Source organism: Pundamilia nyererei, unplaced genomic scaffold, assembly GCF_000239375.1.
Source record: "Pundamilia nyererei isolate P.nyererei 1_Seehausen unplaced genomic scaffold, PunNye1.0 scaffold00028, whole genome shotgun sequence".
Lineage (NCBI taxonomy): Eukaryota > Metazoa > Chordata > Actinopteri > Cichliformes > Cichlidae > Pundamilia > Pundamilia nyererei.
This window is the reverse complement of record NW_005187429.1, coordinates 3,178,072-3,190,647: the sequence shown is the minus strand read 5'-3', so window position 1 is coordinate 3,190,647 and position 12,576 is coordinate 3,178,072. Positions and strand designations below refer to the sequence as shown.

The 12,576-nt window shown below is 43.6% G+C and overlaps 1 protein-coding gene across 3 annotated transcripts in view; it reads left to right on the top strand.

Moving 5' to 3' along the window:
* The window catches only part of jarid2b (jumonji and AT-rich interaction domain containing 2b), a 104,655-nt gene that overhangs the window by 59,649 nt on the left and 32,430 nt on the right, over window positions 1-12,576 (top strand). For all 3 annotated transcript variants that reach the window (XM_005728473.1, XM_005728471.2, XM_005728472.2), the window contains exon 4: window positions 10,170-10,393. In XM_005728473.1, coding sequence (XP_005728530.1) covers window positions 10,170-10,393 — 224 coding nt within the window. The remainder of the gene's footprint in view (window positions 1-10,169; window positions 10,394-12,576) is intronic.

Here is a 12,576-nt window from a genome sequence, read left to right as displayed (position 1 = left end):
TTTGATAAACATTAACCTGGTTTTATTTGGGCAAGCTGTAAATGTTTAAAACTTTCCAGCATATTTGATCACATCATTCAAGATTTATTGAAGCCGGTTTACTTTGTTTAATCTGACTTTTAGCAAGTAGTTCAGCTGTGTGTGAAAGCAAATGCAAACTTTTGAGGCAAAAGTTCGGGCGCCGTGTGTTTGCGGGCAGAAGTATCTATGTTAGACCAACATCTAAGCTTAATTTTAGTGTTCTCTCACTCTTTTTTTTTTTTTTTTTTCCTCCTTCCTTTTTCTTTTTTCGCCCTTCTTTTTTTTACTGAACCCCACTTTTGGCTCTCTTTGAATCTGTTCTCTCTGTTGTCTCAGCCAAGACACACACTCAGCTGCTGCTGCTTGTTTTGTTTCGACTTAATGAATGCCAAGTGTGTACACACGGAGAGACACACACACACTTGTCTTGTCTAGCATAACCAATGCCTCTTGTCAGTAACGCATAATCACCGTTTCCATTTATGAGGGATTACATGCATGTGCGCACAGGCCTGCACACACGTGCACACTAATACGCACGCACACAGTGAGTGCGTTTTAATAGAGGGCCATAATGTGCTTATTAATTTGCTTTAGATGGTATCGTGTAGCGACCTATATGCACCGCAGCACCTAGCTGTTCCACCAGCGCCTAATAGATGAATAACAATGTTCACGCTGTATTTTGCAATTCTGCTGCTTTTACCTGCTGCTGCAAAAATAAAGCAGATTCAGATATAGTTACAGCACGTGAGGCCACGCTGGACAGTCGTTCCGTTGCAGTTTAAATGATCTCTTCTGGTTTTTCTGTCAGTGACTCACCAAAATCTCCTCTAAACTCTCCTCTCGTTGTCGCTGCTTTGCCGCGGCTTTATGAAAGCCTTCCTTGCCACTGAAATAAATGGCAGGGTGAAGGAGTATTAACCATCCGCCACAGTGCATAATGTCACTCAGTACACAAACTGGCTCCCGTAATCACTGTCAAATGCTAGTGTAATTGTAGCACAGATTGAGCATGTGAAAACTGGTTTGCGTGGCGCTCCTTATGGCATCATACAACAAAGTCTAAACGCTTCTTGGGATTTACTGTTACGCAGTCGTAAAGTACTAATTTGATCTTTTGTAAGCCAAAATGTTGAGATGTGTCAGACTGTTGTAGTGAGCATAAGTACCTTTTTTCTGTCATTATATTCAAATCAATGTATGATTTGATAAGAATATCTAAATTTAGATAACACTTTCAGGAGGGGGAAAAAAGCATGACCTCGTATGCAAGCCATCCCTTTTGTTGGAATATTAATACCAGAGCTCAGTTGAAAGGTGTGCATGAAAAGGCGAGGAGGGGAAAAGTTTCAGTGTGTTGACAGAGATGATCTGCAGCAGAGAGCGGTGAACCATTGACTGGGTCGGTTTTTCATCTCAACCTGGGAGTCTTCTGCAAATTGGAAACACAAGTGGGAGATGGATCATTTAGGAGCAATCAATGTGTGTGCGTGTACTGTAAGGTTATTTGTTTTTGTTCTGGTAGTTACATGACAGAACACAGTACTTCTGCTCTTCATGTAGCAGAAAATGCATGCACTCAAATGTTTGTTTTATGGTTGATCTCCCTAGTCTTTATTTTATTACTCTATCGATGTTCCTACCTACTTATCAATCATTGGCAGTAACTTAAGGTCACTGAAGGTCTACATATTGCATGCCATATTGAATTTGGGTAACTGGACTAACGCCGTGCCTGCACACCTCTCCCATGAGAAATTTAAGGTGGACTAGGTCAGAAGTTAAATGGTTTGAATTGAGCAGTGTGTCTTGTTAAGGGTTAAAAAGGCCTAGAGACTGGTTAGCAACCATCCTGCAACCACCAGTTGCAAGGATGAAATATATATTCCTACAATATGTCACGGAGGTTGTAACCAAATTCACCCAGCAACTACTAGCAAAGATGCATACAGCACTGTCCCTAAAACCACTCGAGGTTAGAGGCACTTTCCAAATCATTGCGCCCAATGGACTGTGCCTGCCAGCAAAGGTAACATTTAAGTACGAGGTTTTGTGTTTATCTCGTAGTGCCATGAGGATAAAAAAGGAATCAAAGCGGGAAATACGTTTTTATTTAATCTTCTCTGCTATATGATCACTCTCAACAACCTTTGAACCCACTGGTGTTTTGTCAACGTGGTTATTTCAGTGGCGTTTAGCCCAAGTGTAACACAACTCATTCATTTGTGACAAAGGGGACAAAAGGTGACTTCCATCTGACCTAATATAGCATTTATATATTCACAGAGATGGCTTGGCTTTCTCTTCACATTTGCCTGTCACACCATCTTCCCTCTCGTCACCCCCGCTCCAAAAAAAAAGAGGGTGGGGGCAAGGTTATATTTAAATGTGCACACAGGCTCTGCTATATATTTAATCTCAAATGAAAATCAGTCTTACTGTGACTGTTTGAAGCATGAAACCACCGAAGCTCCTTATGTGACAAACTCGCACACAGTCACACACACTCACATCTTGGTAACACTCATCTTTATTTATCCTGATGTTGTCACAGAGCGGTTAAGCATTGCAAACTGTATGCTGGTGTAAGCATCACTACTGCGGTTAGTAACAGCCTGTTTTAGTGAACTACTCTTTGTTTAAGAGCGAGACAATAGGAGGTAGACTTTCCGTGTGCATATTTGTCTTCATGACAGTTAATGATTGTGTTTATTTTTGTTTGTTGTGCACATGCTCATTGTATATGTGACTGGGAGTCTATGGGTGGGCTGTTTGTTTACACAAAGGTCACAGGGTTGACCCGGTCAGATCACTGCAGTGCCATCCCTCCTCTAAATGGATGGAGACAGAAAAGCAATAAACACAGGAAGTTAAATGAGCGTTCGCTTAAAACTGCTCATAATGAGCGCTCGTCATCAACTTTAGGGTTTGTGAATCTGGGCACTTATACACAATTTGGTTATTCCGCTTTGAGGCTTAAACGGCATCGCTAAAGGCAAATTTATTTCTGCATTTTAAAAAAAGAAAACTGTACTTTTTAAAGTGTGAACGATAACACAAGGTAAAGTTGAAATCGAGGCGCTCATCACTACGATTTTACTGTAGAAGCATGAACATGCAGAAATGAAGGCGACAGTGCTGCAAGCCTGAATGCTTGTCACTGAGCGCTGCTGGGCAGAGCTGCTTGTCTAGCTTTGTGTTAGCATGCTGTTCACATCCTTGCAAAGATCCGATGTCGTCAGCAGTGTTTTTACTCTCCCGGACGCAGGCATGTTTGATGTACCCACAGTTATAAAAGTGCAAAAATACCTTACATCGCAGAGACAAACATCAGAGACCTTTTTTCCAGGGTGCAGAAGTGGTTCGGTGAACTCGCCACACGCTAGGACGGCTGTCTGTGAGGATCAATATCCTTAATGGATTTCCAATTGTTTTGCAATTTTTCAAGTAGGGTCATGCTTAAAAAAACAAGCTGCACGAGCACGATCTGCTCAGTCATGCAGAAGCATTAAACTACTGTGTACTGAATAACCAGCCAAACTGCAGTACCCTGTATGGGTGTTTACGTTTTCATTACCAAATTGTATAAGTTAGTGTAACTTTTAGTTGAAGTATATCAGTAAAATTCAGCTGGGGGAGGACACAGTGACCCCCAACACCCCTGTCTGTATCCGCAACAGAATATAACTGAGGTGTACTGTAATGTCATCACTTAATCACTGAAAAGTGTAATGTGATCGCAGTAACGTGTTATTTATAACTTTGTAGCGTGCTACATCTTGTGCTGTTTAATACAACGTTCTGGTTTGGTATCAAACATAGTAGCTTAAGGTTTTTCTGTCATACAGTCTTTCACACTGTTGTTCGCACATACAGTCTAACAGTTACAGCGTCATCACTGTTTTCGTTGCATTTTCATGAGTGAAAGTCTTATGGGCTTAAGAAATTCTTCATATAATTTCTGTGTACAACAACTGCTAAAACTGCCGTACAACACATGCTCTCACCGATAATCTAAATCAGGCAGAAGAGCAGATTAAAAACATAGAAAGGCTTTATCGCTGCATATAAACATTAACAGAGTGATTTTAAGTGGACAGAAACCACTCGGACTCAACACGCGCACACAAACGCACACCCTCACACTCAGCTGCAGTGAGGTGGTATTTTATCAGGACCATGTGGACCATCTGGAGCCAATTAATACATCCCCTAAGGTGCAGACTCTGGATCAGTTCTCATCTCCTCAAACTATAACCTTTTATCATGGGAGTGAACGCCAAGTCTGAGTGCAGCCCAGCCACAGATGCTGCAGACAAAGTGTCTCTCCAGATGTGCTCGTATTCATGTCGAAGACGATAAAAAATTAGCACCCAGATTTTCATTGTCTAAGATGGTTTTAGTTTATTTTCTCCTTCTCTCAGATTGTGGTGGTTACGATGCAAAGTTAGTTTAGAAGTAATTGTCTATTTTATTTATTTATTTATTTATTTGTATTAAGAGTAGACCGTGCGCAAATCAACACATAGGCTGCTAGCTCGTGTTTCCCTCGCCAGCCTCATCTAAATATCTGGTTGCAGTGGTGCAACAAATATCTGAAAACAAACCAGACAGCCAGAGCTCCACTGTGGCGACTCCACGCATTTGACCTCAAGTCCACAGACACAAGTTTCATTAAAGGTCTTCTTACATGAAAAACATTGAAGTTGCACAGGTTTCTATTAAAATTGCAAAGGCACCCAGGATTGTTTCGAACTTCTATTTTTTATTTATGGGCGATCGTGGCTCAGGAGTTGGGAGTTCGCCTTGTAATCGGAAGGTTGCTGGTTCGAGCCCCGGCTTGGACAGTCTCGTCGTTGTGTCCTTGGACAAGACACTTCACCCGTTGCCTACTGGTGGTGGTCAGAGGGCCCGATGGTGCCAGTGTCCGGCAGCCTCGCCTCTGTCAGTGCGCCCCAGGGTGGCTGTGGCTTCAATGTAGCTTGCCATCACCAGTGTGTTAATGGGTGGATGACTGGGTGTGTAAAGCGCTTTGGAGTCCTTAGGGACTAGTAAAGTGCTACACAAATACAGGCCATTTTTATTTTTCCAATGCTAAAATTAAATAATGCTTTCATGAAGTTTCATCAATATGGAAAGATGCCAAAGCTACAGCATATTCAGTCACTAAAACGTGCTAGTGTAGCAGTCCTGCTTAATCAGCGTTTAACTTATTTTCTTTTGCATCCATTCTCAGTCTTTTTATGCAACAAATGGGTTGATATGAGGTTTAATGATTCTCCTGGTTTCAGCTCCATTAAAAACAAACAGGCACATTTGCTTAGTCATCTTTTCCCCCTCCCCTCTCCCGCTGCACTCTGCACCCTGCTGATGTGCTGAAGCTGACTTAAGGAGCCAGTTCAGACCGGAGGTTTGTGTTTGCGATAACGCTCTGCTGTGCTGCGGGTTATTGAGTTATTGACCGAGTCTGCAGAAGAAACTCAGTTGTTGCTGGCCTTCCCCCAGTGGCACGGGTCAAAGATGAGGGTCAGTTACTGAAGCTTGTAGACAGCGTGTTTCTCTGTGCCATTTCAGCAGGCGGGGAAGCTTGCCAGCACCCTCGTAAGTCTGACCACACAGAGAAGCCCGGCCATCTTAGAAACTCCCACGGAAATGGCTGTCACTGGGAGGATGTTGATAAGATGGAGACGGAAGACGAGAGCTTGAAGTTGCTCCGCGGTTGACTGACAGGGTCCATGTGCTTGTGATGATCTATGTCAACTGTCCGCAGCTGTACTGCTTAAACAGAGTGGAATTCTTCTAAGTGAAGCATACTGAACTAGCTGTGTCTCATCTTTCTCTCTCTTCCCTCATCATCACCCCCACCCACCCACTTCATTATATATGTTAGTGAGATGGTGCTTTATTCTATTCTTTCTTCTTCTGCCTTTTTTCCTTCCGTTTGCCAGGATCTCTGGCTGACAGGGTCGTCAGATTTTCTCACTCTACCTCTCTCAGTGATAATCAATGCTCTCGTGCCTCTGGTGGCTTGTGTAATATTAGACATTAGAGCAGCCCTTTGAAGGGTGGGGGTGGGGGGGTGCAGCAGGAAGGAATGAAGGGAGGAAAGGATGGATGATAGGTGGATTAGAAAGGGATGAATGAGGACATCCTGCTGTAATCTCTTTGCTTTTTCTGCCGCTATTGGAGCCCAGTTTCCTCTTTTTCTTTTCCCCCTACCCGCGTCTCTCCGGCTCGCCTCTCGCTCTCCGTCAGTCAGGGCAATCAGTTTAATTTTAACTTGCGTAAGCCTCACTCTCTTCCTATGGCACCATACCAGCCAGTATTCTATAGCTCAACACGCTTGGGAACGTGATGTACCCTGATTTCTGCACATATATACACACACACACACACACACACACACACACACCACTGGGCAGACGGAGGGCTAAATCAGGGGTTCATATTACCACTCGGCTCTTAGTGCAGTGGGAGCAGGCATGAAGTAAAACAGTAAAGTCACTACAAATTGTTCCTCCTCTGCTGATTTCTAAACGTTACCATCCTCCTGTCTCTTGGATGCATTGCTTCGCCCGTGTCTGCTGTGCTCATGCACGTTTGATCGTCCATGACTGCTAGAAAGACGTGATTCCAGTGGCAAAACTGGTTGGACAATTGGCTGAACTCGTTGCTATAAATGTTTTTCATGCTCTTAAGTTCCTGGCACCTTCATAATGATGATGACACTAATCCTGTTTGGCTGTTTTCGAGGGAGAGAGCTGCTTTTTTGTTTTGTATTGTTAAATAATAACCTGCTAGCTGAAATGTAGTCCTTGCAATATAAGTGCTGTGGTTTAATTTATCTGCTTTTATGTTCTCTTCGTAACCCTGCATTATCACATCATCGGCAAAGCAGATCTGTTTTTTATTACCTTTTTTAATTTGTTTTTATTAGCCATATCTCTGCTGTTGGAATACCAATTTTTTTAAAGAAAAGAAGAAATGAGGAAATTGGAACTGGCACTGCACAATTTAGCCCAATTAGTGAACTTCTACTTGTGCATGTTTCCACTAATATTTCGGTGGTAGCACGAAGTGTCTTTGATGTCAGTTTAAAGGTAACAGCGGATTGGCCAGCTGTGGTTGATGGTCTAGACGGGATGTAGTAAACACATCACTTTATTAGCTCATCTGTCTCCATCCGTATCCTTTTGCTTGTCATAATCCCAGGTGTCTCTCTCTCTCTCTCTCTCCCCTCCCCCCCTCCCCCCTGTTAAATAGGATCCTATTTATGTAAGGCTGCAGCAATAAAACTTTGCAGGGTTCAGCTTACCTAAGAGGCTTTTATGGAGAGCTCAATCTTCCCTCTGCTTACTGTTTAGAAAGTGTTCATGGCTCGCTATCAATTATAGCGAATGCTGTAATCACATCAAGACGGACTGCTTGCGATATAAAACGAGAGATGGAAACAGTTTGTTGGCTTTGGCGAGTCTGAAATTTGGACTTTGGGTTAACGGTTTACAGCAAACAGGCTCTTCGTCTATATGTCGAAGTGCTCAAGTTTGATGTTTCTGGGTAATGTTACTATGATCGATTCACCTCTTTTCATACACACACACTCTCTCCTCTATATGTCACGTCATTTCCTGTTCTTGCTTTCACACAAATGTGGCTTCAGCTTAATTTTATTGTTAACGGTGCCAGTTTTGATTACATTTGTAAGTGTTGTGCTTGCCTCAGCTCTTTCTCTCCATTTTTCTCTGTGGTTTCTTCACTGGTTTTCAATAGTTGGAAGACCCGCAGAGTCTGCCTAGAGTGACTCGGGTGTGCAGAAGCTTCACTTTCATGTGTTTTGACCCAACTGTCAAACTCATTTCTACTGTCCAGAAAATATGACCGAAGGCATTGATCAGCTTGGAGCATTACGATTTTTAAGGAATCAGTTTCCAGTTCTACTTTTTCTTCTAAAAGTCCTCTATGGTCTTGATAATATGTTGATTTATCTTTCATTCATTCACTACATCTTGCTTCTGTGTGAGTGCAGGGCTATTCTTGCCCCATGTCTTCTCCTCGTCCCCCTCCTACTACCACTCATTCTAACCTGTTTGACTGGTTGGAAAAACTTGGCTTTCTGCATTTTGTGCACTTCATTTACTCCATGTCTGTTTTTTTTAATTATTATTATTATTATTATCCCCTTCGTATTTATTTTATCTTTTGCAAGTAGATCACAGCCTTGTGTGAACTGACACCCGCCCTCATTTTGCGGTTTCTGCTTGTTGAATAGTCACGTTCCCTTTTTAACACCTCGGTGCCGGCGACAGCCCACGCTCTAGGCGTTGCTTTTTCGGGGTTACCTCTCCGTACATCTGTCCACGCCTTTCTACTGAACATCTTGGGGGAATTTCTTTAAATTTAGGAGAAACATGCACTTGGACTGAACAGTTTGGTTTTGTTTGTTTTTTTTGGGGGGGGGGGGGTTGATCAGACAACATGGGGACAGAATTCACTTGTTAGTTATGCGAAATTTCCGATGGGGGTAAAATGGATATCTTATACCTAAAAGGTGGAGGCCCAGGAGGAGGCACAGTGGCGTATTTGATAGTCGTCGTCTTTGCGTAACAGTATTATTGGCACCTCCTGTATGAAAATGGCTTTTCATACCACATTTATTCGAGCACTGCAAGTCCTAAAACTTTACAGTTTAAATTAGGATCTCGTGTGTTAATAAATTTTCTTTATGAAAATCCAGACTGATGAGAGTTCAGTGTTCACTGCTTGTTGGTAAACAAACTGCAATTTTTCCTCAAACCTTGCCACCAAATGTAGGGCTTTGTGTGAGCAATCATCTCTCAATTTCTCACATATTGAGCTTAGGCCAGGAAATTGACACGTTTTGACTCGGCTCTGTTCTCTGATTGGAGTGTAATCGGAGCGCTGCACCTTTCAGTGGCTACGCCAAATGCATTGTGGGTGTTCTCCAGACATGATCCTATCTATCCTTACCTCAGTCTGGTCCGCAGCAAATTGACAAATAATACCAGGATATCGCATTGCTTCTATCACTACTCCACAACACTTACAGCATAGCTTCCCCCCGCCACACACACACACACACTCACTCACTCTCTCTCTCACTTCAGCGCTAATCGATTGAGGCCACTTGATGGTTCACACGGCCCCTGACACTCTGCGACTTTTATACTCCATGCGTGTATAAGCACGCGCCTACTTTTTAAGTGCGCGTGGAGAGGGAGGGTCTGCATCCATGTGCCCGCACGAGCGTGTATCAAGGAGAGGTGGTGTGTGACAAGCGAGTCCGTTGCTTTCTGAGACATCTACCTCTTTAATATTCTGCTCTTACCATCGCCTCCTCTGGCACACACTGTGAAATAAAGACAGAAAAGAGACAAGGAGAGAGAAAAATGAGAGCGACGTCTCAAAGGCTTTGTGCATCACAGAGGAAAGCGCGTACAATGTAGCAACAGAAGTGAGGGAAGGGAGAGTGAGGAGGAGACGAGGGTGGAAAAAAATTATGAGACAGAAAGATGGGGAGATGAAGAAAGTTGTTGCCGGTTAGCATGTGATTGTTTTGGCACACTGTCCTTGTGTAGTTGGTTTTTATCAGCTGCCACTGACAGCAGAGGCTCTGCCTTATAGGCGCTTTTCTTTTCTTATTCAATAGCGCTTAACAGGAATGAAAAAGAGGAACTACAACTACATGTGTGAAAACATCGTCAGCTCATGTAAATGCACACATTTAAATACACCCACACTGTCGGTGAGAATGGGCAAGTCGGCCACTGAATGTGCGCTTGTTGCATATCAAAGCGATCATGATGGATTCGCTCCCGTTCACTGAACAAATACACACACACGCACAGAGTAATCAATTCTTCGCTAGAGGGTAATTGTTTCAACGAAACCTCGCTACAGTGAGACAATGGCCAGTGGGCCACAGTAGTAAAAATGATAGAGTGGGTTTGCAGGTATGCAAAAGAGTCACATTCTGTTTTATTTTTAGTCAGCTGCAGACGGAGCTGCATTGGGGTTAAATGTTGTACTTCTTCCAACACACTGGCTTATGTTACTTGTAAATTCTGTGTTTATGTGCAAAGGATCCAAGGGTCTAACTTGTTGTTTTTCTTTCCCCTCCCAACAAGGCCTCGGCTCCAGGCCCAGAGGAAGTTTGCCCAGTCGCAGCCCAACTCGCCCAGCACTACGCCCATCAAAGTGGCTGACTCGGGCGGCCTGAACGCCGGCCTGTCCACGGTGCCATCCACGTCCCTCTCGTCCCTCTCCGCTTCATCCCCGTCCTCCTCCATCCAGGACCTCTCCAGGCGCAAGCCCAAGACGGAGGACTTTCTCACCTTCCTCTGCCTCAGAGGTAAGATGCAGCAGAGTGGAGCAGATGGAGACATAATTACATGCGTGCCTACAACCAGCGGCAGAGCGGGAAAGCATATTGTTTAACAAGAACGCTGCAGATATGATATTAAAGAGGTTTTTATTCAAGGGACCGGGGCTGAGGTCTAACGCTAGAAAGGGGATGTTGCATATTAATTATCCTAACACCAGGATATGCTTCCCTATTGTTTGGCTCTATGCACATAAAGATGCGTGCATAAGCAACTCCAGGGAGCTTAGAATAAGTTTTGTTAAGTCAGGTTTTGATCACCCTCCACCCACTCATAACACACACAGACAAAACCCTTCACACATGCTGCATCTAACTGCATACTTGCCCATGGCTAAGATTATCCTGCATTTCATCAGCTTACACATCTCCCCCTCCCACCATTCAACAACTGTCTGTCTCTTTAACACCCTGCCTATCACCCTCTACTACAGCAGCTGTTTCGAACATGGAGTACTCACACAGCCTGCACTACAAACTCTGCACAGGTTCATTGACACTGTGTAGCACTTTTGATGTCAAATGAAGTGGAAAAGCCACAGCAGAGCAATTAGCAGTCAAATGAGTTACGCGCGTGTGCGCTTGCTCCTCTTTGTCTCATACAGCAGCATTGTTTGTCTATTTGGGTTAAAAACTCAAAAGGATACCTGATAAACTGAGTGCAGTCACTCAAAGGAGCGCAGATATCCTCGACACTCAAGGTTGCTAAACAACTCTTGTTCTTTTTTTCCCTCTTGAGTTAATGAAGGGCTCATGTTACTTATGATCTATGCTCCGCTGGCCGGGATACAGAGGGGGTTAGTCCTCTGCCAGGACACTGCAAAAAGTTTTTTTTTCTTGTTGCGCTAGAACTATGAAGTGCTACTTATTTTATTACCTTAAAACATTTCCAAGGCCAAGGTTAAAAGACCCAGGACTATAAATTCTCTTTAAAAATCTGCAATCTTAGCTCGCAAAAACCTCTGTAGAATATGCAAGAGTTTCAGGATTCAAGGCCGATGCGATCTTGAATCGGTGAGAGACAATCATGGCTCAGTATAGAGACGGCTTGACAGTTTCTAGGTTTATCTGATGCATGTGCACTCTTTAATTTGCTGTTCCTGTTTACACTGTAAGGTATATGTTGAAACAGCTACGTCTACTACATGTCTTGTCTGAATGTGTTGTGATGTAACGATAACCCCCTTGCTCTCAATCATCCCTTCTTAAGAAAAATGAGAGGAGAGGGAGTGACACGTTCATCCCAAGGTCCAAACATTACATAGGACCGTTTATCTCAAACAACCTTGGTTGTGACTTCTATCCTTCGTGGAATATCTCACCCACCCTTTTTTTCTTTAAAATGTCCTCGCAACCGAAGTTAATTCCTGTGAAAGACAGAAACACCTTGCTCTATAGATTAATTTGCCGTTATCGTTATTAACCTCTGCCCCTCCCACAAAAGTCCGCTCCACACTCGGGAGGGGGGAAAATTTAGATTAAAGTCTGTCGGGCGTAATGGCTATATGTTCCTGTTCTGAGGAGAATACTCCTATTATAGGATGTCATTTTAACCTTACAGGGCTCATTCAGAAACGTGTAATTGGAAGTTGCTAAAATGGACTCGAGCCTTCCGTGTGATGAGCCTTGATTTACATATATAGGCCATGATGTTACATAGGCTAATGATACAATGTCCCATATACTTTGTGGCTGAAATTAGACTAATCACTTGGTGCTAAGCTAACGCCGTGCCTTACACACGAGCAGTTGCAGGCTAATGAAGCGTGGGTGACTTGTTCTGACTCAGTTTTGCTGTTGTCTCTCTTTATAATTAAGGGCTGAATTAGTGTTTTGCGAGCAGATTTCAAGCGAGTGTTTAGCTGCACTCTGCTGCACTTTAATGCTAATTTTAGAGCTAGGCTGCTAAGCTAACGATTGAACAGTTTTCCACAGCCCCCCCCAGTGCTGCCGCTCCCTGTTCTACCACTGTATTTATAGACACCAGTTTGGCTCTCTGTGCGTGTGTGCTCCATCCATGCTGTGAGGATGACATTTTCCTTTGCAGGGCTTCTTCTGCTCAGTTTTCCCCTTGGCCTCTCATGTGACCCATATGCAGGGACCCTTACCAAGAGAGGGACATGGGAGAATGTCAGCAGAGCCCTTGAGGTTGT